This window comes from Anguilla rostrata, chromosome 16 (assembly GCF_018555375.3).
Source record: "Anguilla rostrata isolate EN2019 chromosome 16, ASM1855537v3, whole genome shotgun sequence".
Classification (NCBI taxonomy): Eukaryota; Metazoa; Chordata; class Actinopteri; order Anguilliformes; family Anguillidae; genus Anguilla; species Anguilla rostrata.
Genome location: NC_057948.1, coordinates 15,175,061 through 15,201,484, shown reverse-complemented (window position 1 = coordinate 15,201,484; position 26,424 = coordinate 15,175,061). Strand labels below are relative to the sequence as shown.

Sequence of the window (26,424 nt, the reverse complement as noted above, 5' to 3'; positions counted from 1 at the left end):
CATAGGAACAATAGCAATGCAGCTTCCTGTGGGACCCTATCCTCCTGACAAGAAAGCTTTGAAAAAGCTGAAATGTGTGTATGACCAAGTGAAGTTCATGTACAAGTGCTCCTCCATAAAGCTGATATTTGCAGACACAAGCTTATCACATGTCACCACCTCCTTGTTTACCCGGGGCCTTTCAAATTGAGACATTGGCTAAAGTAAGTACAGCATGATGGTTCAGCCAAATATTTCAACACTAATTAAAAATTCTTAGACGATCTGGAAATAGAACAGGGCTGCCAGCTAATAACTCCTCCAGAGACTACCACAGAGACAGCGAGACTGAAAGGCAGAGAGGTCCATCTTCTGAAAAAGATAACGAGAGGAACACCTGCACCACGAAGACAAGCTCTTCTGCTTCACAAATAACAACACACAATGAAGTCAGGGGAATACGTGGCACTCGTACCTTCTCAAAAATGGGCTTGTTGTTGTTAACATCATCCACTCCCACGATGACCTGGGCAGTTGAAGAGAGGGCATGAGGCCCACCGGAGGCATTGTCATCCGTTGCGGTGACGTTGAGGATGTACTCCAGGCCCTGCAGTTTCGGAGGGGGGCTGGAGCGTAGGCGGATCAGCCCTGTAAATCCAAGCAGCTGCGATCAGCAAATTACAGAACTCCATCACTCGCTAGCGCACGGAGGGGTAGGAGGCAGCTTGACATGTGTGGGGGAGAAAAATATGGGGGTACAGTTTACATGGATTAGTCTTAAATAGGCTACATGAGAAAACAGGACTTGGCGCTGAGAGAGGACAGAACAAGCAATTAATGAATAGCCTCTGATATGAAAGGGCTATGAGACAGGGGGCTGAATTTGCCTACAACATTCTGCCCACCCTAACATCCTATTTATCTGGCAAACAAAAGTGTTTTCATTCATTTTTTGACAGAAACAGAAGACGACAACAGAAGAATAGTGTAGTTTCAATACAACAGAGAGAGAGTGAGAGAGAGAAAAGGGAGAGAGAGAGAGAGAGGGGAGAGAGAGGGAGGGAGGGAGGGAGAGAGAGCGAGAGAGAGAGAGAGGGAGGGAGGGCTGCAACTGAGTTTGAGTGAGCTTAATAAACCAGCGCAATATCCCCATTCCAAATCATCTCCAGCTCCCTACTCATCTCCTCTCACTCAGATATTTACAATTGCACTTTTGTCCCCTTGGCGCCTGTGCCCAGTTCCTTTCCACAAGCCTATTGTGTGGGCAGCAAATTTCCATCCTGCACTTTTAAATTTAATGACTTCTCTGTATCCAGAGACTTATTTCTGGCCTTCCATGTGTAGGCAGAAGACACACTTAATGCATTTCTTCTTATCTCCAGAGACAGAGGCGGCATGGGACACAAATGCATCAGAGAGAGAGACAAATATTTACATCCCTTTCAGACAACACCTGACAGAATCATGTTACCCTTACGCTGCTGGTCCTTGGGAGAACTGCATGATCCTTCTATCTTCTCCTCCCAGGGGTAGATAAAGGACATCTTACATCAATGAGGAAAGCGGTGCTCTACATGCAGGACATTTGCCATGAAGAATTGGAATATATCCACCACTGAACTGAAACTAATGCATTTCACAAGGCACACTGTGCTCTTGGATGTGCAATGAAAACCTACAGCCAATTCCCATTATCATCAAACCATAGCACGAGATACCGCCATTGCTGGTGCTATAAAAGTCCAGTAATTACTACAGGGCTTTTCTCAATGAGGGATTCTCTCAGTCAGATTCTAATCAACCAGAATTAAATATGGCTGACATAATATGTCCCCCCTATCCAATAACTCCTCATGACAGTAGGGGAGAAAATATATGCTGCTAAATGAGCTGGTGCCGCTAGCAAAAACACATTGCATTTTTAACTTAATGTGCTTTTTTAAATAGTGACATAGATGCACAACACAAAATACAAGGGAGTTCACATTCCAGCACATTTTCTCATGTGAAGGCCTCTCTGGATCGAGGGCTATGACTTCCCTGAAGTCACGCCTCATGGTTAAATATGGGCTTCTGACCGTTTAGAGTTTGAAATGCAGTCCCCTTGGGGAGGCGGGGGGATATGTAGGCCAGGAGTGGAGCGTTAGCATTTGTAATGGAGAATGCACAGGAGGTGGTGCCCTCAGTCAGCCAGCAGGGGTACTCCAGGCACAGACCAGACAGCATATACCAAAAAACATCTCTCCGCGCGGCAGGGGAGGCCACCGGCGAGTCGATTTACATGCCATCCATCATTAGCATCTCCTGCCCACCCCCAAATAAAAACACGGGATTGAGGGAGGATAAAGAGCTGAACATCAACCCCTGGGCGTGCAGCATCACCAGCGGGAGCTACCGTCATCTGAGCCACAGACTGCGAGCAAAGGTGAAGTCCCTGCTGGAATCCAGAGGGGCAGCAGACAAATGTCTCCCCGGCTAACGCGCTTATCTATTCATGTATTCCGGGAACATTCCGAATGTAATCCCCAAAACATTCCCAGCACCGATTTCAGAGCAAGAGCTCCTCATCCTCGTGTCCCCAGAGTTCCATGGCTAAAATATATTAACAGTGCACTCATTTTGAAGATATGAACTTGGTGCCAATATTTTGTTTACATATCTTGTAGTTTTTTTTTAATACAGAGAGGGTAATCACTCTAATGGTGTTGTTTGAATTCATAAAATTACATTAAATAACAAGGCTTCACCTTTCACTGAGCTATGGCCAAATTAACACCAAGACAGTTCAGTTCCCATGCAGACAAACGCAATGAATTATTAAGCATATTTGAAACTGAAAGAAATCAGAAAATATAAAAAGACTGAACCTGAAAGGCTTATTTGCCATTGGCAAGTCAGTGAGAGATTCATTTTAAGGCGAATAAACTTGTTAGTGATCATTTAATAAAATACAGGAGAAGTGTGCGCTGTGAGAGAGGCTCAGGAAGTCACCTTTTTGGCTGTCAATAACAAAGTTGCCCTCGTTGTTGCCTGTTATGATCCGGTATGTGATCCCATCTCCGTCGGGGTCCTTGGCTAAAACCGTAGCAACCAGTGTGTTGGGCCCAGCATCTTCGGAGACAAAGGTCCGATAACTGTTGGCAGAGAAGCAGCATGAAATCTAGCTTTTCCTGTGAGCAAAAAAAAGCTTTTGATTGAGAATTGAACTAATCAAATCAATCAATTAAAATAAACAAAATTGAAACCCATAAGCATTTAAAATTCAGGATGTGTGCTATATCCCTCCTGTAAAAAGTTACCTATTTTAAAGAGCAAGATAAGTTAAATATCTCCACATGAAATGCAACAGCAAGGTTACGAATGAATGCAAACAAATCATTTTCTATGGCTCTCCCAGTAGAGGCTGACATCAGACGGAATTGCAGGGCAGAGGTGAGTGGCTCAGCACAAGTGTAAACGAAACAGTCTATCTTCAGACAAGTGTAGATGTCACTACAATCACACCCCTAAGAGAACACAGACAAACAAAAACACATCTGCCAAACTCTCCCAAGACCTGGCAGGGAGCTCCAAGGGTAATTCAGAGCAGCCGCAAGGACAGAACTAGTACAAAGCAATCACAACCACTCTGCCAAGCACCTCCGAGCGTTGGGCAGTGGGTTTTCTTCACACCCTGCTAACATGCAGACACAAACAATCACAGATAATTATGAACTGTTATGCATTGTGGTGCACGGGATCTGCATGTATGTGTGTATGCACAGTTAATCGCAAAAGTATTGGGACAGAGATGCAATTCTTGTTGTTTTGCCTCTGCACTCCAGCATATTGGATATAATTTGGAAATAAAACAATGAATGTGTGGTTAAAGCGCAGAGTGAGGACATTTATATTCACATCAGGTAAAGATAAAGAAGAATGACACACCTTTTTGAACAGTCCCCCCATTATAGAGGAGCAAAAGTAATTGGACAATTGGCTGATCAGCTGTTTCTTGGCCAGCTGTGTGTCTTTGCATCATTTCATGCAAGGGAAAGCTATATGTGAAAATGTCTACAGTTGATTTGAGCTGTGGAATTTGTATTTGGAGTCTCTTGCTGTTGTCTATGAACATGAGGACCAAATCAGTGTCAATGCCATCGTGAGGCTGAAAAATCAGAATACATCGAGTGAACCAAAACATTTGGTGTGTCAAAATCAACTGGTACATTATTAGGAACCAAGAATGCAGTGGTGAGCTCAACAATAGGAAATGACCAGGTCGGTTACGGAAGACCATTGTACTGGATGACCAAAGTATACTTTCAATTGTGAAAACCCCCCTTTTCAATGGTTGAACACACCATTCACAGCCACACCAAACATTCCCTATTTGTTGGAATATATGACTCGGTGAAAACGAAATAAACACCTGCCAGCCAAATCTTTTTAAAAGATGTTCCCAGCTGGCTGCTGTATTCAGGTTGTATTGGGCTATTTTCAAACACTGTGATCATGCCTCCTAGGAGCATCACTTCGCCATCTACAGAATTGCCTTGGTTGCGAGACTAAAATGAGAAGCCTTGGAAGGAGAAAAAAAAAGTTTCATTTTGAGACTAAAAATACAACTTGACAAAGTGACACAGAGGGAGCAAAAAGGACAAGCAGAACGTCTGCAGAGGCCCGCTCCTTTCATCAACTACAAGGAGAAAAATCAGTAGACCTGTATACCATTTCCTCAGTTCTACAGGTTACTATTACCATTGTTTATATACTGGTGGTACTCAATGTAATGATGGTGGCCTGTAACATTGTAAATAATGTATTACTGTAAATTACATATTCCTGTAATCTTTGCCTGTGATTGATTTGTTGGCCTATAGCCTGTGCTCTGTTCCTGAATTATTTAATAAAGAATTTTTAAATGAAAGCCATGCAGGGCAAACTCCACACAAAGTACAACGTTCATTGTTCAGAATAAACAGAATATATTAGTCCAACAGGGATAACGTACAGTGCCGTGAAAAAGAATTGCAAATTTGTCACACTGAATAGTTTCAGCTCTTTAGACAAAATGTAATGTTCGACAAAAGGAACATGGGTAAACACGAAACACATCTTTAAAATTATTTCATTTATTTAATTAAAAAAGTTCTAACACCCACATCACCCATGTGAAAAAGTAATTGCCCCCTTAAACCTAATAACTGGATGCACCACCCTTAGCAGCAATGAGTGCAACCATACACTTCCTACAATTTGATATCAGTCTTTCCCATTGCTGCGGAGGAATGTTAGCCCACTGATCTTTGCTGAACTGCATTAATTCAGACAAACAGGTAGGTTTTTGAGCATGCTCATTTCAGGTCCTGCCACAGCGTCTCTATTGGCTTCAAGTCAGGACTTTGATGAGGCCACTCTTTTCAGCTAATCAGATGTGGACCTGCTTATGTGTTTTGGATCATGGTCTTGCTGCATAACTCAATTACACTTCAGCTCACAGACAGAGACTGGACATTCTCCATCATAATTCAGCGGTTCCTTCAATAATGGAAAGTCGTCCAGGTCCCAAAGCACACAATCACAATACCACAACCATGCCTGACTGTTGGTATGATGTTCTTACTGTGAAATACTGTATTTGATTTGTCAGACATAATTGGACCAGTCATACAAAAAGTTCCACTTTTGAGTCTTCTGTCCATAGAACATTATCCCAAAAGGCTTCGGGATCATCCTGGTGCTTTTTTGTAAATGTGAAATGAGCATTGATGTTTCTCTTGGTTAGCAGTGGTTCCCTCCTTGCTACTCTCCCATGAATCCTATTTTTGCCCAGTCTCTTTCTTATTGTAGAGCCATGAACACTGACCTAGCTGAAGCTACAGCGGCTTTCAGTTATTTGGATGTTTTTCTGGGATCTTTTGTGACTTCCTGGATGAGTTTCCGCTGTGCTCTTGGTAATGGGAAGATTCACCACTGTTCCAAGTGTTCTCCATTTGGAGATACAGTACAGACTGTGGTTTGGTGGAGTTCCAGAACCTTAAAAATGGCTTTGTAACCCTTTCTAGGCTGATATATTTCAAAAACTTTTTTTTCTCATCTCTTTTGGGATTTCCTTTGATTGAGTTTGCTTGTTGGAACTTTGTGGTGACTACTTCACTCAGTTGGTAATGTTCAATATGAGTAAGATTCAGATTCAAAAGGACTGGCTGCAATCAAGCCTGGCTGTGCTCAATCAGCTGAATATAATTATCAATTAAATTTAGTTAATTAGTTGATTGAGTAACTAATGGGGCAAGTACTTTTTCCCATGGGTGATATGGGTGTTCGTTAACTTTTTTAATTAAATAAATGAATAATTAAAAAAATGTGTTGATAACTTTTTTCATTAAATAAATGAATAATTAAAAAAAGCATTTTGCATTTACTCAGTTTCTCTTGGTCTAATATTACATTTTGTCTTACGATCTGAAACCATTTGGTGTGACAAATATGCAATAATAGAGAAATTCAGGAAGGAGGCAAATACTTTCACTGTACTGCATCACAGTAAAATGTGCTCCGTCATAGATGATTTAATTTATTTTATTGTTTAAAATTAAGATGAATCCCTGCACGAATCTCTCACTGTATTAAACCAAGTGTAGAGCATAGAAAAATAAATGCAGCTGCACCCAAATCCTTACTTACTGTAAGCTATAATGTTTTTTGCCACACTGGCATGTGCTTTAATGCATGGGATTTGAACTCACATCCTTCTCATGTGCGGAGATGAATGTGAATACATGGGACTCGACAGGCAGAAGGGATATGATGAGCTGCACGGGGCATTCACTTTGAGTAAATTAATACAGTGCAGCAGCTGTCATCGTGAATAAATGATGGACTTGGCAGTCGGCTCTGTTCAACCTTCAGAACCGCCGATGAGGACTACGGAGGCCCAAGGCACCAGCCTAGGCCAAATGTTAAGGTCAGAATTGCTTGGAAATCATGAGAGGCACAGCATAATCACCTGCTCTAACTAAGTACAGTAATTCACTTCACATGTAAGCTTTTCTCTCTCAGCTGTAGCACTCTCCACTCCCCATGTTAACATCTGCAAAGACGTGTGCTGTATAGCGAAGGTCTCTCCTGGCACAGCTCTTGTATGGCATATAAATCTGCAACGAGGATGGGAATTACTCTACCCAGCTAAGACATCCACTGAGGAAGGGGCAATGACACATACATGCAAGTAAACACAGAAACACACAGGGAAACAACCTTACAGTCATATGCATGCACATTGCACACACGTACACACATTCATGGCCATACACACACAACACACAAAAACACTCAAACTCACACAAATGTACCCAATGTGAATGTACTTGGTTAGCTTTTTTTTTTTTCTCCCACTACATCACGTCCTGTGGCATGCTGCAAAACGATCCACAATGATGGTCAACCATTCGGTCTCAGGGGCTTCTCGGGTGTTTTTGTCAGAAACACAGAAGGATTGGGTATGAGACGAGTAGTAGAGACTGCATTAACTTGGCAGTTCAGCCACCACCATGCATACAGTGCTGATTGATGGATAACAGAGAAGTGGTGACGGGCAATTCATATGAGTGATTAGTAATCCCAAGTGGAGGCACCTTGCCCTATTCTCCTTTGCCATGGTAGCCCTGCCATTGCTCTTGTCTTGCGTAAGACATGTGTGACCCGTGATCTGTCATGAGTCACAAAGGGCTGCCATTTCTCAAAACATGATCACTCGCCTCCTCCCCCCTCCTCAAAGGAAAACTGCTAGTTTATAAAAGATCCCTTCTCCATGAGGAAAATAAAGAGAAAAACAGGCAGCAGAAACACTACCACCAGCCTTGTGCTCAAACTGCATCTGTGCCTGTCGCTACCTGCGCCTTGATCAGTCAATACAGTGACAGCACCGATGACAGGCTCTGACTGGTGACTGACAGCACACAGACGGAGCTGGGGAGTGACACAATGGAATCTGTCACGTTGCAATTCTAAATTCCATGCACACTCTTTGCAGTCTCATTATCTACCCCATCAATTCCATTTCAACCAAATTCAAAATTAATCTGCAATTATTTCAGAGGCCTGTTTTCATCAAAGCAATGAACACAAGCACAATGCCCATAATATGTAACATTGTATTGGTTTTTCTTTCAAATAAAGTGGAGCTTTTTAACAGCTCTACAGTGGGATTACTTTAATACATTCTCTGGATATAGTCTACTAATAATGACCCATGATTGCAAGATCGATTGACTTTCAGCCACATCAAATGCGTTTAAATATCCTGTGCAATCATTTTTCAGTCATTAAAGTGGTCATTAAGCTGAAAAGAAAGATATGCAGGCTTACTTTTCCAAATTTATAAACAGGAAAATAAGCATGTGATTTCTCAAGTCCAAAACCAAATCCTCAATATAAGAATATAAAAGTATACAAAAAGGATCTTCTTTCTTTATGAATATAAAAAAAATTCATTTGACATCTCAGCAGAATAATTGAGTTAGGGCCACACTTACTAAGCATGCTGCAAATTACCATCAGTGCCGCAAAATTATGGGTCACCAAATGTTTTTCAGTTTCTCCAAGTTGCTGGAACAAACAATGTCCTTTTTGTTGTTATGTTTATAGAATTCCATCTAAAGAGAAAACGAGAATGTTGGTACCAAGAAAGGTCATAGACAGGACTTCAGATTTGGAGATTAGGGACACTAGATGGTGTTGATGACCATCTACATGTAGTGTCCTCCTTTTAAGGCATTTTAAATGTGGTTTAATTTTTTTAAATAGATGCTAATATTACTCATCACGCATTGACCCAACACACATTTTATGGATATGCATTTTTATTGTTTTACCAGCGCAAAGTTCCAGTGCGGCATCTTCCTAAACATGAAAAAAAGGATCTTGCCTTGTTAAAAGCACCACAAACACTTAGTAAATATGGCCCTTAATATCAAAACATTTTTTCCTTAATATATAATAAATCGTTATTTTGATCTCACATGGTCTTTAAAAGTTGGGTAATTAGTATAATTTCTAATTTCAGGTGGCAGGGAGTGGCCTGATTGAGTAATTGCCCAAATTTCATCCACTTGAATCTCTTCTGATAACTGCACTTTTTGCCCTGATGTTGCTTTATTCTGCATTATGAACTGACAACCTGCAAAGCAATGAGCCACAAGCAAAAGAACAATAAAATGACATTTTACTGTTTCTATTATCTTTTAAATCGAAAATGAGCAAAATTGTATTTGACAGTATAAACCACCTTTTTGGCATATTTTTAAAAGTCTGAAACAATACCCCAGTATCCAATCTGACAACACTTCTTTGTCAAAAACATCTCGCTTGACATTTTTGACAAACGAGTAGTTTTCCTTATGTTCAGCAGTAGACATGAGCGGCTTAGGCAAGCTGGAATTCATTCATGCGATTCATCTTTCAATCCCTGATCTTTGCACTCGCTTTTGCAATGCAGGATGCTCTGGAAAAGAGCATCTGCTAAAATGGCAGCTATTTAATGTAAAGAAATTAAATCAGAAATACGGACCATGACTGCTGCAAATCTCAGTTCAGGTTATTGTCTACTATTGGCATGTACATAAAGCACTGTATCTTCAGCATACATTTTCAAACGAACAGACGGCCAAACAAGAGGCAGGTCAATAATACATAACCAAATATTCACCTCTGAGGATGTGCAAAACGCCTATCCTTTTCCCCCCTGCTTTTTCAGTACAAGTTCATTTGATGACTCCAGTTTAGAAAATAAAATAATGAAAATAATTTTTTACAAATTTGAAGCAGAATCTCATAGTTTGGCAATTCATACTTATTGTCCGATTTACTGTACAATGGATTCTGGTGAGCCAGCAGTAGTTTTCAATACCTATGCTGCTATGCAGCAACAAATAACACATATTCTGAATACTATGCAGGATATGAAATTATTGCTTATTCCAATACCAGGATTGGGTGTTTCTTTACAGAACCTATGAGCAATTGAAACATTGCTATCCATGTTCCTCTGACTACGTGTTGTTCATACAATAAGATCAATGGAATTTTACATAAAATTAAATCAGATCTATTGTTTTTATAGGTTTTTTGTTAATGTATTTGTGCATCATTAATTCATGTTAACAACTACATTAGTTAATGCCACTTCATACTGGGATAAAAAAAAAAAACTGTTCATGTATTTGTTAATGGTTAACTAATCATAAGTTCATTCTATCCTAGTTTTGCTAATGTATAAATAATCATGTAACCAATACATTAGTTCATGTGTTTGTTAATTACTAAAAAAATGTCATGCTTAATGTTAGTAGTTAATACCTGTTAGTAGCAGTAGTTAATTAACTGTTAACAGTTAATACCAATTCATATGACCTTTTTGTGAAGTGTTTTAAATAATAAAACTACATCTTCTTGGATACATTTTAGGATAGGTACCAAAATATGTCATTTAGCCAACAGTTTCTCCTATGAATCCTATATTTCTGCTTGGGATTTATTAACTCTTTATACTGTTCAAGCATACTATGTCTTCCTTTTTTAGGTTCCTAAGTCCATCTCAGGAGAGGGAAGGTTTGATATCAGACACGAGTTTCCACAGATCACTCGCCAAGTACTCCTACCTGCAGCAAACACTGGTCCTTTAATCCGCTTTAATCCGCTTGTTGCATGATAAATGCTTAAAACGGTTTTCTTTGGTGTTGTACTGCCTTCCTTACCCCCTGGCCCACTCCGCAGGTCCTCATGTTCACCTGCCTTGCACATGAATAGGACAGCAGTATTCCTCCACTCTTTCTCTCCCTGTACCCCCCACCCCCACTCAGCGGGAGAACTGACGGCCTGATTGATTGTAGACCTGCTGCCAGAAAATGGGCCAATTATGAAGCTAAGGGCCAGAGAAATGCTGGAGAGAAACAACAGGAGAGCAAAAGCAAAGTAACAGAGAGCAAGAAGGGTATAGGGCAACTACCATCATAGGGTAAAAGCAGGGAAACTGCCACTCTCAGCATCACTCAGTCAGAGGGGCTTCCTTGTTATAACTGCTACATTGTCATGTCTTTTCCAGGTGACAGTTGAAAAATACATTTAGGGCCAAATTAGGACCTAGCTAGTGGCAAATTAACGTGTATTCTACTGAAGTTGGGTAGTTTCATTATTAAAGCACCTGTACTACAGTTGTAAGAGGCTGGTTTCAGAGGAATAGATTACCTGTGTGTGCGGCGGGAGTTTGGTTTCATCATGGCCAATGAGATCAGCCTTATTGCCACTGTAGAGATCAGATCTTTCCCTTATTGGCACTGCATTAACACCATAAGTAAACCGGCAGTTTTGTCATGTCTGATATAGTTCTCTAGGAGTCATCACATTTATGGCACCTCATAGAAACGTGTTCAGGAAAACTATCTTGTAAAGATAGGCTGCAAACTAGAAGAGCAAGGCAAAGTCTATTTTCATCTCAGCTATTTACATTTCTTTATTATTCGTAACAAAAACTTTATAGATTATCAGTTTTTGAGTTTACCAGACTATTTAAGTGACATTTTCTCTCCTTCAATTATGTTTTATTGATGCTGTTGTGGTGATCTACAGCCACAGCCATACCAGCCAACCACTTACAGCCATTATAACACCCAAAACAAAATGGAGAAAAAACACATTTAGACCATCTCAGCTCTTCTGTGACTGGAATAAGAGGATGGTTCACTTTTTCTGATGGCCAGCCACAGCCAAAACATACTCAGTTTTATGTGTTTATAGTCACCGGGGCATTATTTGTTTGCTTCTCTTTTTCCTGTTGTGCACATTTCAGCAAGTCAATTTATAATCCTGTTAGGTAGCTTAAAACTGTGTGCTACTTGTACTCAACACTGCTTCCTGATATAAAGACTTGAATAAAATCAAACAGTACCTGTTTCAGGAAATTGTCTCTCTCTCTCTTAACATCCACCAGTCTTTCAAGTGTGATCACTAAGATGCATATGTGCATTGTTCACGTGTGTGTTTTGGTAAAATTACAAATGTAGCACATAGCGCCTGGGTAGGGTAATATCCAAACAAATTATTCTGCAGCACTCTTGCACAATGCCAAATGTCTCCCTCCCCCAAGAGTCATGACACGCTAAAACTTGATTAGTATACAAATTACTACAGCTGGTTTGCAAGTTTGTAGTGGAATTAATTTTCCATCTATTGTGTTACAACCACATTCCTGGAGCTGCTCATTTTTCAGAGATTACATCCAAATTCAATTAAATTTACACAGATGTCCTTTTTGACATGTTTGATGAGCCAGCTTTGATTGCCTTAAACAGCATCACTAACCAGTGCCAATTGGACCTCAAAGGTCAAGAATCTGGCTCAACCAGCCGAAGGCAATCACAGATACAGTCATCCAAGATGTCTCCATCCGAGAAATGCAATCATTCTGCAAATCACACACTGCATTGGTCACATATTTTCACCCCCTGTCAAAGTAGCTGATTTTCCCTGAAGCAATTTTAGCACTGTTAAGAAAGAGATAAAAGCCCAACTGCACGCTGGGTAAAATGTCAATTCAAATGATCTAATGATTCATTCAGTTCAATTGAATTTCATGTGTATAGTGCTTTCTACAGAGACACTGCCACAAATATGCTTTACAGCAGAAATGCAGAAGGAAATTGGGCAAAAAGCCTGCACCCCATAAAGCGAACAATTGAAGTTTAAAAAAAGAAATCCCCAGTGGGAAGGAAAACACTTAACGGGTGGCAAAAAAAACTCCCCAGTGGGAAGAAACCCAGCTATAGAGGGGGAGCCCATCCTCCACTGGTTGGCCCAGTGTAATAATTAAGACAGAATTAATGGTAGCATGTAACGAGGGATCTATCAGATCAAAAAATCAAACAGGTTAGGCTACAGTCAGCGGTGGTTAAACTAGCTGGAAAAATAGACAGTTCAAGCAGAAAGATAGCAATATGTAATTCAGAGGGGCAGGGTGATGCGCCTCCAGGTTGCGTCATGGTGTGGGCATGAATCAGGAACAAGGCTGGAGTGGTAGAGGAATGTGCTTTCATACCATACATCCTTTATCTATACCCACTTATTCCTGGTCAGGGTCACGGGGGGTGCTGGAGCCTATCCCAGTTTGCATTGGGCAAGAGGCAGGAATAGACCCTGGACAGGTCTCCAATCTATCGCAGGGCACACACACTATTCACTCACCATCCACTCACACACTTATACCTATGGGCTATTTAGAGTCTTCAATTGGCCTACCTGACTGTGGGAGGAAACCAGAGTACCCAGAGGCAACCCATGCAGACACGGGGAGGACATGCAAACTCCACACAGAAAGACCCAGGCCGCCCCTGCTTTCATACCAAGATATATTATATTGTAGATCATGACCTGGCAGTATGAAATGCCATTGCAGTTCCAAGACCTCAATTAGATTTTTCAGGCTAGGTTAAGTCAGCCTGTCTAAAACCAACCAGGCATGGTTACAACCCACTGCTGGGTTGATATGTGCATGCGGTGAACTGTTTACTGTTTTATTACTTTTGTTTAATTTCTACAGTATATATTGTTGTTCCAAGTCAGTCAGGTAATGGCTATGTATTAAATCAACAGTCAATCAAAGGATGGGAGCAAGGAACAAAAGAAGGAGAAAGGAGAGGAGAAAGAGAGCCATGGAAGCATGTAGAGTGAGGGAGAGAGCAGCATTAACCATAGCTAGGCTGCAAGCAATGCAAAGAGTTAGTGCGTGCAATGCAAAGAGCATACATGTGGTACATACATCAGCTGAGAGAACTGCGGCGCCTCATCGTTGACGTTGGCCATGCGAATGCGGATGGTGGCAGTTCCCGTGCGAGGAACCTCCCCCTTGTCCACGGCCATCACCACAAACTCATACAGGTGGTTGGGGCGCTCGTAGTCGAGCAGCCTGGCCGGAAAGATGGTGCCATGGGGCGATACGCTGAAGTCTGGGCTCAGCGTGTAGTAGGTGAGCTCGGCGTTCAGGTCTGAGTCACAATCACTGGCCGACACTGGGGGGAAGAAGAAAGATACTTTAGCTGTGCTTCAGGCTACATGGTGCTGCACTGCAGAATTGTAGTGCTTCGTTGCTTTACATCATTTATGTCCTCACCTGCCCCTCATGGACAATTATTCTGTACTGCACAAGCACAGCTGATACGCAAGACTGTAACACGGTCTCTGCCGCTCTCCATTCCACCCCAGTGTATTTAATTAACATGATTATTTGCAAGGCAAGAATAGAGTACCCCTGAGGTGCACTCTTCAGAAAAAGTTATCTTTTCCAAAACAAAAAAAAGCATTTCTTTGCATCTCTAGTTGAAACAGATTGTTATTGAGAAAGCCACATTCAGACTGGGCAGTAAATAAGGCCCTCTGGCTTACTGCATGTAAGCAAAATTAAAATGTAAGCAAGCAAAAATATAGGAGAGCAATAAAATATTTTTTTTATTTGCATAGCAGGATTGCACACATTTTATCGCAATTATTTAAAATTGTGGATTCATGTACCCTTTGTTCTCCACACTGGCACTTGAGAATATTAATGGCAAAGATCTGAATTGTGCAGGCTTTGTAATTTAAACAAATTAGAAGTGCATGTGTTGCTAAAGACGGCCTTTATTGTAGGTTGTGCTGCAAGCTAATGCGGTAGTTAACAGAGTGACGTATCATTAAGTGTAGGCTAGAGATTAAAACGGATCTGTCTTTTCGCATGCACACACACATGCACACAACGCAGGTTGGATAGCTATAATAGTTTCTGGTATTAGTTTCTGGGATTTTGGCTGATGAAAATGCTGAGCAGCTAGTGACTTTGGAAAACCACGATAGACGTTAATGTGAAGCCCTGTCTGGACTTATCAGCATATTTACATAACTGAATACAGAATTATAATTGTTACAGCATTTACACAGTTTTGGTAAAATGGTGTGAATGCTCTAAAATGGCTTTATGATGATCAGCAATACTATTTTCACTATGCCATGCATCTCTTCTAGTCATTGCCTTTCATGGAGTGTTTTTAAGATGGGTCTGTGCCCAAGCATACCCCATGGAGAGTGCAGCATTTGTGCCGAAAACTGCAGTCAGAACAAATGTGATCTCTTTTGTCAGTTCCATCTCAGTACAAGCAATTTCCTCGACTCAAATGGGATGCAGACCCAAGGAATTTGACAGACTCTAAAAAGCCTGTGACAAGATATACTCTGATTTATAGCTCTCACACACATCCACCCATTAAACACTTGGTCTGTATATGTAACCCCGCACTATAGGTGGCTTGCTGGCTGATCGTTCATCTCACAGATGTCATGACATTTATATGCAGAGCATATTAAACCAAAAAAGCCAATCCTATTTGGCCATATCAGCTATCTGGTCTTGGAAAACATTTGTACTGTGTATTACATTTTTCTGGTGCCTTGCTGATCATAAAGAACAGTGAACCTTGTGAACTGAACAGGAACCCAATAGCCCTGTGACTGTACAAATGTAACTATTCTTCCAGGCTGTGGTTCATCACTGTGGTTTATGTGGCAGGTCCAAAACAATCACATTCTTCAGACTCAGCCTTACACAGTGAAGGTGGTCATTGTGTCTCCAGTGCAATCATGTTCATGTGTTAGCAGGATGCTAATCATGGGAATAGTCTAAGACAAAAAAAACTGCACTAACACATAATGTGAATAAATTTTTAAAAAGTCCTCAAAAACCAACATGTTACAGCACACTGAGGTGACCTAATTAGCTTGTTTTCCACATGTCGACAAGTATGGCTATGGGTTGCTAACCTGAGACCAGTGCAGTCTTCTGTCAGTCCGCTCATTCACAACAATTACAGCAAACAGATCTGAATGTCTCTCGAATACTTAAAGCGCAGCTGTTCGGGTGACTACTGTTTTAAAATTAGCCTGACAATGTGCTAATGTGGTACTTGTAGTGCAAATGTATTACTTGTTTTTTATGGCAGGAGAGTTAACAGCTGGCCAGTTCTGCCTTGCATTATTTATTTTTGAATCAAAATGAATAAAGGTGGCATTTGATCCAGCATTTTTAATTTCTCTTCCATTTATAACTCCAGAGAAATGATGAAATGATTTCATCATCCGTGAAGACCCACAAAGCTTTCATGTGATTTTAACCACATGCTGGCAGAAGAGATCCTTTTGGACAGGGGAGGGCCAAGTGCAAATTACATTGAGCAATGTAGCAATTGAGAAATGTACAATATACTTTTACGTTCCCCATATGAATAAAAAAGTATGTCATGACTAATTTAAAAATCAGAAATGTCCTTATCAGGAAATTATCAGTCAAAATATATTTTATGACCTGATAATGATGATGACTAACAGAATTTCAGTAATAAAATGAGATACCATAATATGCAGTACGTCATCTCACACCTTTTACAAAATAATATCAATAAATGGACCTCATCTTCCAGTCCATGAAAAAGAGTACACCTGAATGTGCACACACTCCATAGTGTGTTATTACCATTGTTCAGTGGAGTACTCATTTAAGCAGAAGGTGCTTCACACTGTAGAACAGACTTGGAATTTTCATCCATTTTTTCTCAGAGATTCCTTGAATCGGAGACACTCCCTGTAACCCTTCCTGGATGGAACCAATGGGGTATTCTGCAAAATGTTTAGTTGGGCTGCTCACCTTGTAGGAGAGAGGTTGCCGTGGTTACAGTCTCAGGGACCCCATCTTTGCTGTAAATGGACTGTAGGAATTCTGGGACACAGTCATTTTCATCTGTTATCAGCACTCGGACCTGTTTTATGAACAGGGAAAGGAGGAATGTAGAGTTATCAAAAGCATTAATGTTTCTAATGGCTTCAGTCCTAAGAGAAAGACAGGAGGGGGGGAAATGGCAGGACATTATATTTTTTTCAATACAAACTGTGAACGTTTTTATTGGAAAAACAGTAAACAATACATTAAAACAAATAAAACACCTTATACTTTTAAATAGTCAGGCCGTTCTGGGGGTGAAAGGGGTCCTATCGGTAATAGATACGTGTACCTAATATAGTGGCCTGTGTGTGCGTGTGTGACTGTCTGTCTGTGTGTCCGTCTCTTGAGTAAAGTTTTTTATTTGTGCCAAAAAAACTACATTCACAGCCCAATTTCATTTGCTAGCAGCAGAGCTACATCTTCTACCGAAGCAAGGATGTAATTTCAGTAATACTTTGATAAGTACCCCACATCATTGACTGAATGATTTAATTAGTTTTTTCCTATCTTGATTGCAAGTTTATTTCCAAAGTACATATATTTATTTTACCCCCTACACCAGACACCACCTCATCTCTCTGCTAACTCTGTGAACAGTGAAGTGACAAAAGATTAATGTCACACTGTGCACAAAAATAAACTGGTGTAATAGATTTCCTCACAAGCATACGTAATGTGGTTGATTCGCTCAATATCGCCTCGTAGTTGTTCCATGGTTTGTAAGAATTCTTTATTCCCGCATTTCTGTCTCTATTTCATTAATTGCGTGTGAGCTGCACATTTTGCATAGAAGTGTCTTCATAACTAAATATGGGCAAGAAATTAGCAAGGTGGATGTGGAAATGTTCTGGAGCTTTTAAAAAGTAACACTGGAAACCATGGACAAGGTCAAATTGCAGCACAGTTGCAGCACACCCATGATTTGATAGGTTGCCCATATACAAAATGTGTTCTGTCAACATACCACTCCGATAGGGTCCATAGTAAATAAATAATGAGGGTGTAGGCACTGGCAAACCAGAGAGATCAAACCCTTTATCTTAAGGTATAGGTGGACTGAGTCCATACTTTCTCCACAGCTGAGAGATGAAGCGCCTGAGCCTGAGAATATGGGAGCGGTGCTAAGAGTGTTTTTTTTAGCTGGAATATTAAAAAACAGAGTGGCACAATGATCAAATAATCAATCAAAAATAAATAATTCATTCATTCCACACTCCAGTTCCACTTGTCAATGAAAATATCATGAGGCAAATCATATCTTACACATCAAAAGACAAATCATGTCTTACACGTGCTGAAGCCTCTTAAAATGCCATTTTAAGAAGCTTCAGCACATAGCTGCATCAGTCACTGTAGTACTGAAATCAATTAGCTATGTATATTTTAAAGGAATAGTTTTTATCCTTGAATAAATCGTTCTAGAAGAGCACAGATAATTCTGCATAATCGAATGCGAGTAAAAAGGGAGGTTGTTCATTTCTAGCCACATTTCTTGAGGGGTAGCTATTTTCATACAACTATGCTTGTCAGTTACTTTCAGAAAGAAAGCAGATTGGCATGACATGACTAAAGTGATGTACTCAATGAGTGTGATCTCATTTATGGCCTACATCTACAAGATGAAAGGGTACATTTTGCTTATTAATAGCTACTAAAAAGAAAGAGATGATATGGCCCTCTTTATGCACAAGCCTGATCAAAAAAAAAAGAAACACACTCCCAATACTTAAAACAGAGCTTCCAGTTCGCTTTAATCTCTGATGAGTTCCGCACGCCCTGAAAGCCAGTCAGGCCTGCCCTATCCTTTTAAAGTAAAGGTGTTGCCAGGTTTAGCTACACACTGACGGTTGGAAACCGAGATGTTTTAGAAAAGTGACAATGGACCAGTATTCTCCATTCTGAATTCCTGCTTAATGCCGACCAGAATTCATTTTTCTTCTGGTTTTTTTTTCCTATATTCAAAGCTTTGTCCATGGAAAAGCAGGGCAGTGCTTTGGCAGTGCTCTGCCACAGTTGGCGGGTGAGACTGGCATTGTAAATTTGGCATGGTAATCTGTGCCCTTTATGAGCGAGGCTGCCTCCAGCAGTTCCATCACAATACAAACGCCCGGGGTAGCGACTGTGTCTTTCCCTCCTATGAAACTCTCGCCACAGGATTAGATGCATTTAAGGAACAGCTGTCCTTTAGCTAGCTGTGAGAGTTTGAGCTCGGTTAGAGATGTGCCGTGTGCTTTTATGGTTTGCTCTTACTCTTCTTTGATGAGGCATTATCTCTTTCCACGGTTTTGGGAGATGCCCTATTCAGGCCCACCTTCCACTAAAACCTAAAAAATGCAATGTCTCTAAAACACACAAGAGAACTTCTAAGGAACCAGATGTATTTAGGGTTAATTTGATGTGAAGTCTGTCAAATCAGGAAATTAATTGAAATTCAGACTCATCACTCAAAAAATTATCATAAGAATATTATGGAATATTATAGACTTGTTCATTACTTGAAATCAAGGAAGTAATGGGCTACTTAAGCAAGATAAACTTTCTAAAAACATGTGCAAATACAGTGTTTGTGTATAAAACAAACAGGCTAACTAGTCTAGGACAAGAAATACAATCACCTGTGTAAGCACAGCAGACGAACAAAATCCCACAGAAGGTACACATCCAACTGATTCTGGTATACAGGTGAAAATATATCAGATTTAAATGAGTTTTCAGTGCATCCCTTCTTTATTTACAATTCTAATTCTAATACAATTCCCAGGAGAAATCATGGCAGTGGATACATGGAGAAGCAGAATTAGTGAGGGTGCCGTGGGTGCAGTGCACCCATATGAGCAGCCATGGGGGCCCCCCTGAGCACCCAAGAATAGACACCAACCTAGGCCTACTTCCTGAAAAACATTGTTTTTTGAATGTTGACAAGTAACATTGTGTACCGTTTGTTTTTTTTTTTTAAACTCACTTTTCATTTGAGTTTTTCTAAGCATGATGCTCTATTTCTCATCATGCCTCAAACCTACATGTATGACAGGCTAGCTTCACCCCTGGATATATGTTATTGCCATACAATACTTCAAAATGACCCTTTTTTCACAAGAGCAACAGTCAGACTGCTTGAAATGACTCCTGGGAACTGTAGGAGGGTTTTTCCTCAGTAGGATGATTGAGTCAGTAGCCCAGGACGGTGGCTGAGCTGGACCCACCTCGGCAGCGCTGCTCAGGCTGTTGTAGCTCTCACTGGCCCGGACCAGCAGCAGGTAGCGATGCTGGTCACTCTCAAAGTCAATGGTGCGGGTCAGGCTGATCTCGCCCGTTTCCTGCTGGATGGAGAAGAGGCTGCTGGGGTTGATCAGCAGACTGTAACTGAGCGGATGCTTCTGGAAGGACACAGCCGGGGTCATCAAGAACCTGTGTTGGCAGAGACACTGTTATAGTTTTACAATAATAGACGTTCGTGATTTTTTTTTTTTTACACATACAAGATTGTGTGAACAAGCTTACCCTACAGAAATGAAACGTACTGAACATGTATTATCAAGCCACTATTAGAACTAACACTTCAAAATACATCAGCAAATATACATCAGGTATTGCTGCTTAATTCCTCAAGTCCATATATTTGCAATACACTGCGGCATGCTACAAAAAAAGTATGCCCTCAGACTGCTACATGACAGAACAAAGCTGTATGTGGCTTTCATTTGTTAAACATATAAAAATGTGTATGTGATACTGGCCACCCCATTTACCCAGAATAATCCTTTAAAGCATGCATGTGATGCTTTGTAATAGTGTGTATTGCCCTGACCATGTCATGACTATGTTTATTGACAAGTTTGCTCAGAGAAGTATGTTATTTCCCACAGATGAAATGTTGATGCCAAGGTGGCTGTGAGACTGGAGGGCACAATGAGCTTTTTTCCATTGAAAAGAATAAATAAATACAGAAGTTCCTTCAGAACTTACTTGCCATTTATATTCATTTCCATAACTGACAAATAACAAAACTGGGCTCCATCAGACAAGACCAGAAATTTTACAATTTACCAATTGAGCTGTATCACATGCATGTGTGGGGCACAGCGAGGGCAATGTCTGCAGTCCATTAGATCATGAGACCATGAGATTACCCATAGCCGTTGGACAGGGGATGCCATGACAGACACTTTTGGCAGCAGACAGTCACAGTCAATGTGAGCCGTGATTACCGAATACCGCACCACAGCCCCCAGACGTGCAGTCACAGGCTGAGCCGGTTACACAATGGAAATTACAAGGCGGCTAAAAAAGCATTGTGGGCAGACAGCTCCAGTGAATCTTTTCTGCCTCAACTGGCAGGCCATGAACTCTCAGATTATCCCTGCCTGATCCATCTCGAGTGGAATCGCTGCACTGCCTAGCAGCGGACTTTCTGTCGACCTGTTAAATCAATTAGATGCACAGACAATACGGAAAGAGAGAAAGCAGCAGGGACGGGGTCAGCTGCCCACCCCCCGCAATCTGCCTCTCCCCACGTTGCTGCTCCTGGAGGGTGCATCACTGAGAAGAGGCAGGAAAATGAAACCATTCCCAAGTCAAAAGCTAGCTCAATGCCTGCCAGGACAATTGTCTTTTTCCAGTCCTGCAGCTGGAATATTGAACCTGAAAAGTCTCCAAAGTAGCCATTTCACCACTGGCTAAAGCTAAAAGAGCCAAGCGATACAATTTATATTTGTGGCATGCAGTAATTTATGTTGAATGTTCTTTTCAAAAAATGAGAATAATAGCCGTCTGGTCTGTGTCCTCGCAATCAAACCAATTATGTGTGCACCTTTAATAAATCAACATGTCTGTGATTCACAAAATGGAGATATAACAACACTAGAATGGTAATACAGCAAACTGAGATGACTACTACATTTAGCATCATGCATAACTAGCACACCCTATACACTGAAATTATGCACTAATGAACTGTGTAGTTATTGCTGAGAGCATTTAATTTAAGGCTCCAGTGAGATTCGGCAGAGCACAATCCAGTGTGTTCATATTAGGGTTGGAGGGAGATGCCACCATTTGTATTTGTATCTGTATTTGTTCAACCAACAAAATCATTTGTATTTGCATTTGGATAAAAAACTGGAAGTGGGTGTGGCTAAAACCAGAAATATACAGCATTTCACCTGAAGCTGCATAAAAAGCCAAAAATCATTTTGTTGTTTTTTGTTTGTAAATACATGTTCTCCCCTCTTTGTCAAAGCCCCACTTTACCTGTATGTTTGATTTTCATAAGATTGGATAAATTAAAGAAAACATAGAAAAGCTTCCTTGGGTGGAATAATTCTTCAGCCATTACGCTCTTAATTCATACTTTCCCAAGTTGTATTTTGTGAAGACAAGCTGCTTCACATGAGCTGGGAGCAGTCTAGAGTGATGGGGAGACACAACCTGCTGTGCTAAAATATTGCTTGGAGGAATAACTCGTTGGGGGGCAGGTCAGATATTTTAGAGCCACATGTGCCAATGCTGGGTGTATCATTAGCCAACAACATTTTGTACTACCTACTACCACCATGCTGATGTCCAGCGGCGTCAGACGAATCCTGAATTACACCACCAGCACAAGCAACAACCTAATTTCATTAGATTACGAAACCATATATGGCAAAACTATTTTCTTAAAATAAAGGACACTATTTATTGTATTTCCAATTCATAGCGGTTTTGTTGTATAGACTGAGGGAAAATGTATCAAGGAATATTACAGGAACACTAGGAAAAGTGCTAAAATGTGCATGAAAAAACACAAAATGGAAAAAGCAGATAAAAAATACAGAGTGCAATATTTTACAAAATAAGTAATTTCTTTTGTCAAACCAATTTCACCACATTTCTCCCTCCCTTCTCCTTGGAGTGTGCTTTTACATAGCCTATGCACGACTGCTCCCATCAATTCTTCAGAGAACGCGCTTTGGTGGTCACAGGGACTGTATGCGCACAAATCAGTTACATTTTGCACAGTTGTCATGTAGCTTCTCCATTCAGTTTATTCAAAGTCTCAGTTTCAGTGTAAACCTAAAAATATGTTAGTGGCATTATCCCCATGTTCACATTCTAATTTATATAACAATTATTCATTCCCACCCTAAAGGATTTATCAACTTCATTACATAATTGCAGAGAATGAATTTCATGAGATTATACACATGAAATTAGTTTGGATAGTGCTTGATTGGGAAATTCTTATAAAAGTGCTGTTCATTAAGTTACTGGACTGGAGTACACAGCGACACGTTCGCACCAGGGTAAAAGCACCTGTTTATTGTCTGGCAGGGGGTTTTGTGGATAAAAAGGTACAAACTGCCTGCATTTCTATACGAGTAGATTTTCTTTCGAAATTTTAAAAACGCAGTTATTTAAGCGCAAATATTTAGGAAAGTCGTGGAAGGAGGAGGATATAGCATTTGGAGGAATTTTAATTTTAAAGTCCCCAAAGCCAGATGGCCTCACTCTGGGGCCTATCTAGTGTTAAGGGAAACTCTCACCTTTTGTCTCTCTGCAGGTGTGTATGTATCTGAGAAAGTTGCCACTGAGCATATTGCATCAAAGAGGTGGAAAAAAAGATGTGAATATTATTGGCCAAATTCGGGGAAATATTCGGAGAGAAAGAATTATTCCAGTGTTGCTGAATATGTCCATCCCTAGTTCATACGCAGCGAACTGAGCAGACCGAACTTTCATTCCATCGCTCCACTCAGTCACATGATCCCTGTCAGCCACACAAAACACAGGCAGTCAGTGGACACATGCTTCAACGGCTTCTACTTCTAAATAGAGGTGGACTACAGGCGTGTGTGTGTGTGTGTGTGTGTGAGAGAGAGAGAGAGAGAGTTTCTCACAGCTGTCCCTCGGGTGTGTTCTCAGGAATGGAGATAGAGTAGGAGGCATTGGTAAACTGGGGTGCTCTGGGTCCCGCCACCACAGACACCAAGGCTGGAGGACTGCGGCTGCCCATCTTGTCAGCAGCCACAACATTCAGTAGGTACTCCCTGTCCTTCTGCAGGGGCAATCCTGTCGTCTTGATATGGCCGCTCTTCTTGTCCACATCAAAGCGGCCATCACCACCTGCAACCACACAGCAATAAGGAGAACAAACTCAATAGTTTATACAAATGAAACATAAGAAAAAAACATGCTCATCTATTGATTCTGCTCTATTCATCTCTAGCACATACAATCTCATTACACAAAGGCACTTTCATCATGATTACACAAGCAGCGCCTTGCACAGTTTTGACGGCAGGTTGCCTCAGAGTTTGAGATCATGACATGTAAATAGGAATTTAAATTTATCAGCTACACTACCAACTACACTGTCACGCAATTAATAAAAAATTCTTAATCATTTCTTTAAAAATTTAATTTATGTCTAAAACTGTCATGATTTAAGACTCTGAGGCAATAAATTATGAAAGGACCAAAGCACTTTAGTAAGCCACAGTAAATGCAGAACTTCAACACCTTTCACTCTCATCACCATCGATAACTCATACACGTATGATTTAGCAAATGTCTATTGATATGCACATTTGCAAAATCATGGCTACACACAGCCAGACATTAAGTCCTCACTATTACATCACTACCTTATTGCTGATACAAACATCAATACACTCATTTACTTACTGTAAAATATAAAATGAATATAAATTATATGAACAAGAGTCATATTCTGTGCAAACAGGGACTTGGTGGAGTCTTCAAAAAATCTATTTCACTTTAGATATGCCTGTGAAAACACAACTAGCCTTGATATAGCAATTGTTTTTTGAATATTTATTTTCCCCAATTGCTTACAATTGGTATATATTCTTTAAATATTTTCACAAAAGTGGGCTGTAAAACTTTTGACACTCAGTCAACTTTTTCCAACAAAAATGCATTTCTAATCTTTTTGTTTCCATTGTCATCATTAAGGCCCAGATTCAAAACCAAATTGGGACTACGGAAAGAGGCTTCATTATTACAAGGCATCATTTAGTGCTTATACCCATAGGAATATTTTTGCTTGAAGAACTCGAAAAGCCTGCTGCAATGGTCATTTTATGTGTGTCCCAGGTCATTGCTGACTGCAGCTATATCACATTTTAATGTTAAGCAACAATGTTCAATAAAAAGCCATTGTGTACCATTTTTGCAGGGATTGGTATACCAAAAATGAATAACTGTTTGCTGTTTTTGTGAAGTGAATGTAATGAAAGTTCTTTCTGAAATAATTGGGTTTTGTGCATGTTAGACCTCTGCTATTATACTGCTACTGCTGATTTTTTTTTTCTTTCTTTGACAAATGTATCAAACCTGTAATACAAACTCTTTTCTGTTTCATAAGCAGGTTTTACTCATAGATTAAAGCTTCTAGGTTCATAACAAAATGCATCAAATCCAATCGAAATATCCAAAACAACTACACACTCTATACAACAAAAATGCAGTCACTGCTGTCTCAAACCCGCCTGACTGTTCTATGGGAATTTTAATTAGAGTACATGCAGCACAAATTCATTTTCTTCGATAGTAGATTTATCTTTACAAGGACAGTAATTGGATGCTAGTCTCCTCATCAGGTTAGAGGGGCTAATTGAAAACAAAACAAGTTGACCTGCTGAAATCTTTCATTGAGTCCTTACACTGATGGAGATGAAATCAGAATTATTGCCAGTCTCCAGTGAATTAGTCTATTATCCATTATCCTCATTATGAGGGCCTATTTCTGCCTTATCTTTTGCACCCTTTCTGTAACATTACGTAATATAACAATATAAAGTGCTGCCTTTCCTTTCAGTAGAAGAGTCTCCAGATGAAATGACTATCACAGAGAACAGATAGGACAGAATGACATTAAGAGAAGAAACCTTGAAAGAGACACATATAGACTACAAATTCAGTATAAAAGGAAAGCATGACAAAATAAATATTTTAAACATGCTTTTAACATAAATGTTAAAAGTTACTTTTAACAAATATTAAAATTATTTACTTTTTTTCATAAAATGAATCAAGGTAAAGTACTGATGCCATTTTAAGTAAATGAGTGTCTGGACAGTGAGTACTGTCTGTGGTTACTTAAAGACAATAGTGAATATAAAGTAAAAGGTAAAATGTAAAACCCATTAGTGGGGTATAAGCAATCCCCATAGCATTTATGGCACTTTAAAATCAATTAGGAAGTACTCACCATCAGACAGGAAGTACTCCACCTCCCCGTTGCTGCCCTCATCCCCATCGTGTGCCTGAAGCTTGTACACCAGAGAGCCGGGCGGGGCGTTGGGGGCCACCACAGCCAGGTAGGGGGATGGGACCATGGTCCATTCCGGTGCATTGTCATTCACATCGGTCACAATCAGCTCTACTTGGATCAGGTACCAGTCTGGACCTGAGTTGAGAGAGAAGACAAATATATCAGTTAAACTGAAAAGGCAACAACGTTTATATGGTTAAACGGTTACATTAAATATGTTAACATACATAGTTTAAACAATACATTTTACATTTTGTCACATATTTTATCCTTGGTGAAATCATTTAAATTTAAACTCTGAACATGGCACTGATCTCATTCATTGGAGTCCCTTAGTATTTGACCTCCCTTAATTTTATAATAAATAATAATATTAATGTCCTTTTAT

General features: G+C 40.2%; 1 protein-coding gene across 2 annotated transcripts in view; it reads right to left on the bottom strand.

Annotated features, from left to right (window-relative positions):
* The window catches only part of LOC135241945 (neural-cadherin-like), a 131,580-nt gene that overhangs the window by 65,782 nt on the left and 39,374 nt on the right, over positions 1 to 26,424 (bottom strand). For both annotated transcript variants that reach the window (XM_064312744.1, XM_064312745.1), the window contains exons 2-8: positions 25,974 to 26,171; positions 23,638 to 23,863; positions 19,963 to 20,167; positions 16,685 to 16,796; positions 13,775 to 14,024; positions 2,971 to 3,113; positions 455 to 627 (exon numbers count right to left, since the gene is read on the bottom strand). In XM_064312744.1, coding sequence (XP_064168814.1) covers positions 455 to 627; positions 2,971 to 3,113; positions 13,775 to 14,024; positions 16,685 to 16,796; positions 19,963 to 20,167; positions 23,638 to 23,863; positions 25,974 to 26,171 — 1,307 coding nt within the window. The remainder of the gene's footprint in view (positions 1 to 454; positions 628 to 2,970; positions 3,114 to 13,774; positions 14,025 to 16,684; positions 16,797 to 19,962; positions 20,168 to 23,637; positions 23,864 to 25,973; positions 26,172 to 26,424) is intronic.